Consider the following 5579-nt stretch of genomic DNA (forward strand, 5'->3'; position numbering starts at 1 on the left):
AATGCTCTATGTTCTGTTATAGGCTCTTGTGATGAACAGTGTTTACAAAGAAAATGACATAAGAAATTGTGTTTTTCAGGGACTTGATGGAAGGCCTGGCCCCAAGGTGAGATAGTCAGGGCTCTGATCTCCTCCCGCCCCTAAAACAAAACAACACAGGGTTCTTTAGGTTACTGAAGCTGCACTAGAATGCCCTGTCATTCAAACTTTAGCCCTACTAGATAATGAAATGCTGGGTGGAGAATAGTGAATGGAATGTGTATTTATAAAAAGTCAGAGACAAGATGGATTGCAATTCACAAGGAAAAATGTAAGCACCAGCTTGAAATTGTGTTTTTGTCAATGTCTCACAGGGGGAACCAGGTGAGGGAGTGAAAGGAGATAAGGGGGATGCAGGCGACAAAGGTCCTCCTGGGTTAAGGGTAAATATGTCATTTTCCGTCTCACTCAGACTGCATATCAGGGTTAGGGTCAATTCAGGAATTTCGGAATTTAATTCAATTCAATCCATAATTTGAAATACTAATTTGAAATGGACACACCCCACAGGAAGCAGAATTATAATTGAATTTGAGTTAAAGGAAGTAGAACTGAATGTAAAAACATTCTGCTGAGACACGAAGCATAACGTTATCATTCCTTTGACTAATCTTTCACCAAAAGCATCTTACACTTATTACTGCAAAGAATACAGACACCATTTGACACCATTTGACACCACAGACACCATTTGATTACAACTGAAACATGTCACACGTTATTTATTAATATATGTGAGATTAGGTTGATCCCTTCCATTCTGAAGTGTTTGATGCACTCTGGGAAATGTATTTTATTTCAAATTTAATGAGGTGTAACTGAATTATAATGTGTCAATTAATTGTAAACATAAAAATGTATCTTAGAATATGTAATTATCTGTAATTAATTTAGAGAGAATTAATCTTTAAAAGTCAAATGTTTCATCGATATGTTTTACATATTACTGGTCACATACAGTATGTCAAAATAAACATATGTATGGTTGAATGTAGACTAAATAGTCATTTACATTTCATTGAATTTTATTGAATTGAAATCAATTTCCGAATTCCAAAGTCATATTCAAGAATTGAATAGGAATTAAAGAACAATTCGCAACTCAATTCAGAATTGTCAACCAACCCTGCTGCATATCATATTACGGATAACATAACTGATTACTCTATTTCTGCACACAGGGTACCCAGGGTCTTCCAGGTTCTACGGGGTTGGTTGGTCTCCCTGGCACCAAAGGGGGAAAGGTTAGAAGCATTTTTCATGCCCTGTTTTTGTGGAAATGGAAAGAGAATGGGAAAGGGGGGATACCTAGTCAGTTGTACAACTGAATGCATTCAACTGAAATATGTCTTCCGCATTTAACCCAACCCCTCTGAATCAGAGAGGACAGGATATCAGAGACCCTTCAGAGACTGGTACATTCTCCAAAGTAAGCTGCTTCTGAATGAATTTGATCATATTTAATTTCTTCAACAGGGAGAGCAAGGATTGCCGGGATTAGATGTAAGTATGTCTAAATCTGTCACATTTCTATGGAGGGATTTCCATGCCAACCTTAAATTGTATTTGAATTCCATGATTTAGAATTTGTATTAGGCTATTGAATTTAATATTTTAGAATTTGTATTGCACAAATTAAATAATTTAATTCATAAATGAACTTTGATTTGAAACTGAGTTGAGTGAATATTGCATTCAGTTTAATCATTCAATTTACATTTAATTGAATATTCAGTTTCAATATGGTAGATATTGCGTTCATTTTCTGTGTATCAAGTTTACAAACTACGGTATAATTAAAGTTTATCAAAATGTCATAATTTCAACTTCTCAAATGCATTCAAATTCAGTTCTCTAAATTCAGATTGAGACAACATCCTGGTACTTTGCCAGCCAGGAAAAGTAGAGGAGTACAGATAGAATGAAATGGTCTCTGTGGTAAACAGAAGCTTCTGGCGGTCTCTGAAGCCATCATGGCATGTTTCATTTATTTTATTCCTATGAATTTGGTGGTTCAAAAAGGTTCAAATTTTGTCTATAAGGGATGTATGTGCCTTCTGTTCCCCTCTATGCCACGGTCTTGTGACATGCAGGACAGCTGGTTTGAACCCTGTCAGTCACAAGAGCATGATTAAATACGGAGTGGAACAGCTATGACAAGGCTATTCAACTGTATTCTGATGGGGGCCAAATGGTGTTTTTTTTTTGTGGCACTAACAACTAACAAAGTCTCTTAAAGACACCTCATTAACCACCACCTCTTTCAGGGTTTCCCCGGGCTGATGGGACAAAAGGGGGAGAGGGGGGGCAGAGGAGACAAGGTGGGTATCAGGCATAACAGTGGCTACTGTGGCTGTGATTATTCATCTTCTATTACCTAACATTAGCCATTTACATGCGAGTCATTTAGCAGAAGCTCTTATCCAGAGCCACTACAGTTAGTGCATTCATCTTAAGATAGCTAGGTGGGACATCCACATATCACAAGCAAAGAGCATTTTTCCTCAATAACGTAGCTAACCGGTGCCCCCACACATTGACTCTGTACCGGTACCCCCCTGTATATAGTCTTGCTATTGTTATTTTACTGCTGCTCTTTAATTATTTGTTACTTTTATTTCTTATTCATATTTTGTTTTTTAACTGCATTGTTGGTTAGGGCTTGTAAGTAAGCATCACACTGTAAGGCCTGTTGTATTCGGTGCATGTGACAAATACAATTTGATTAGATTTGATTTGATCAGTAGAGTCAGAGCTAGAAAGGGGGGTCAAGTGCAAGTGCTGGTTACGTAGTTTTGGGGTGGGTGTCGAGGTGAGGAGTAGGAGGATTATTTAGTTATAGTGTAATCTGGAGAAGAAATGAATGCTCGATGAGAGACTCCTCTGTGGGCCTCTGTAACTCAGTTGGTAGAGCACGGCTCATGCTACCCTTGGATAGTAGATTTGATTCCCTGGACCACCCATACCTAAAACATGTATGCAGCCCTGACTGTAAATCACTTTGGATAAAAGCGTCTGCTAAATTGCATATATTATTATTATTAGGGCTGCCCAATGATGAAAAACAATTTATCTAGTTAATCTCAGGATTTGCTTTGATTAATCACGAAGAATCGCAAATTCAGAATTTGCTCAAATTACAAAAATCATTAGAAGAAAAGTGACGTCTTGATTTTCTCCAAAGTAACGGTTAGCAAAATCAGGTAAATTGATGAAGCACAATTTATTCAACATCAATGTCAACTTGTTTTGACATCACATTGTTGTTTTTATTTGTATATATTATGTATTTTGGATATTTTCAGTGTATTTTAGAGGTTTTCAGACTATGCAATATATATATTTTGTATTATGCACTAAAATGACAAAAGGTTAACTTAAGTTAACTGAATAACTCTAATATCCCTAATTATTATATTTTATTGTTTTGTCTCACTTCTCTCTCAGGGTGACAGGGGGATGCTGGGAAAGAAGGGACTGAAGGGACAGAAGGGCGAACAAGGCCCTCCTGGACTGGACCAGCCCTGTCCTGTGGTAGGACACTTCTTCCTGTCTCCTCTCCACTCACGCTTCATTCTAACACTGCCTTTTCATTCAAGGGCAAACCTTTCTATCTCTAAATAACACAATTATTAGGTTTTCATTGGAGTGTAGATGTTTATAGGTATATGAGATGTTTATATAATGGAAATGTTTATATATGACTGAGATGTTTGTATGACTGAGGTCAGGACTTGAGTAAGTGGCTATAGACAGACAGTATACACAGTACTGTATCAATTGAATGAAGGAGTGACATTTTCGGAATGGCTCTTGCTGACAGGGCACCAATGGGGGTAGAGAACACCCTGGGGAGGTGGGGCAACCCTCAGGCGCCCCTTGCCCCCTGGTATAGTATTTCTGCTTTTTGTCTTTCTGTCCTCCACCCCTCATTAACCCCATCCCCTGTCTGTCTTCCTGCTTTCTGTGATGCAGTGGAAGCCATACTTAGCCCCCCCCCCCCCCTTTTCACTCCCTAGTTAGACATACTTAGCCAGCAACAAACCAGCAAGACACTGGGTCTCCTAATTGGTAGTCTAATGTAAGCGGCATAACACAATTGTCAGATCCTCAAAACATGATAACCTGGGCCAGCATGTCTACCACTGCAGCAGAGCTACCTGTTCTTTACTGTGCTGAATGTGCTCGTCCCTGCCTGTAGTCTAGCTGAACAGAAACTGTGTTTAAACTCTTATCACCGTGGGTGTAGTGTGTAATGTTGTGACATCGGTGTTGTGCTCCTCCTATGTGAAGTAATGTTGTGACATCGGTGTTGTGCTCCTCCTATGTGAAGTAATGTTGTGACATCGGTGTTGTGCTCCTCCTATGTGAAGTAATGTTGTGACATCGGTGTTGTGCTCCTCGTATGTGAAGTAATGTTGTGACATCAGTGTTGTGCTCCTCCTATGTGAAGTAATGTTGTGACATCGGTGTTGTGCTCCTCCTATGTGAAGTAAATGTTGTGACATCGGTGTTGTGCTCCTCCTATGTGAAGTAAATGTTGTCAGTGTTTTACGATGTTACGTCAGCTACTGAATCATGAGCTGGGATGTCACTGTTTTTCACCACTGTAACATGGTATTAGTTTAATGGATGGTTTGACAGCATGACTGCTGTGTGCTGTTAGATATCCCTCCTCCTAGCCCTGTGTTGTTACAGACCATCTGTGTTTATCTGTTGGCGATGCAATACGGCATGTGTTTCTTTTCTGTCCCCAGGGTCGGGATGGATTACCCATACCTGGATGTTGGCATAAGGTTTGTACAGCAACACTACTTCTATGAAGCCCTTTTTGGGTGTTCGGCTGTATTAAGGTATCTGCATACTAGGTTCGGTTCGCTCCTAGCAGAACTCGGCTAAGGGAAGTGAACATCTGTGCCTCGTTTAGTCCTTTAAAAGTTCTTCTCTTAAAAAAATACAAAAAGCGGGAATAGTACTGTTTTTCCATCTTGAGAAGCCGTAGTCAGTATACACTTCCTCAAAATAGTCAGAATTCATCTAAGATAACTCAAGAAATCTGTCATTCATTTTGACGTTTTTGCCGAAGAGATCTTAGTCGCTCAATTTTACATCTAACTAAGATGTTTGGTGCAGTATTTTTATATGAAAAAATGTGTATGAAAACGAGTCGTGTCTCGTTGAATGACAACAAACGAAGAATCCCTACTGTTGACCAATGACCGGCGAAGGGGCGTAGACTTCGGCTACCGACTTTGGCTTGCCTCGAGAAAACATTGGTGTGCACAAACAGCCGAAAAAACCCTTGCTGAATACCATAAAGAACAAAAACGGCACAAAATGTTGTCATAATGTATGCAGGAAATGTTGTCATAATGTCAAACTGTTTCAAATGGGAACCATTCAGACTCCTTTAGGGGTGTTTAAGAACTTATATTTCATCTTACATAGTGTAGGGTGTCATCTTACATAGTGTACGGTGTCATTGTACAATATTATTTGCCTGCTAGTGAATGTGTGTCTCTGCTTTTGCTCTTTTTCAG

At 39.3% G+C, this 5579-nt stretch overlaps 1 protein-coding gene across 6 annotated transcripts in view; it reads left to right on the forward strand.

Moving 5' to 3' along the window:
- Positions 1 to 5579, forward strand: part of LOC110510209 (uncharacterized) — a 98060-nt gene that overhangs the window by 91130 nt on the left and 1351 nt on the right. For 2 of the 6 annotated variants that reach the window (XM_090226516.1, XM_090226514.1), the window contains exons 21-27: positions 80 to 106; positions 354 to 422; positions 1221 to 1283; positions 1516 to 1542; positions 2307 to 2360; positions 3487 to 3573; positions 4797 to 4835. In XM_090226516.1, the coding sequence (XP_090082642.1) occupies positions 80 to 106; positions 354 to 422; positions 1221 to 1283; positions 1516 to 1542; positions 2307 to 2360; positions 3487 to 3573; positions 4797 to 4835 (366 nt within the window). Of the gene's footprint in view, positions 1 to 79; positions 107 to 353; positions 423 to 1220; positions 1284 to 1515; positions 1543 to 2306; positions 2361 to 3486; positions 3574 to 3862; positions 4006 to 4796; positions 4836 to 5579 lie in introns of those variants that run through there. The other 4 variants (XM_090226517.1, XM_090226518.1, XM_090226515.1 and 1 more) reach the window with 3 other exon arrangements.

The sequence above is a fragment of the Oncorhynchus mykiss genome, chromosome 29 (genome assembly GCF_057628025.1).
Source record: "Oncorhynchus mykiss isolate SJ-2025 chromosome 29, ASM5762802v1, whole genome shotgun sequence".
NCBI classification, from domain to species: Eukaryota; Metazoa; Chordata; class Actinopteri; order Salmoniformes; family Salmonidae; genus Oncorhynchus; species Oncorhynchus mykiss.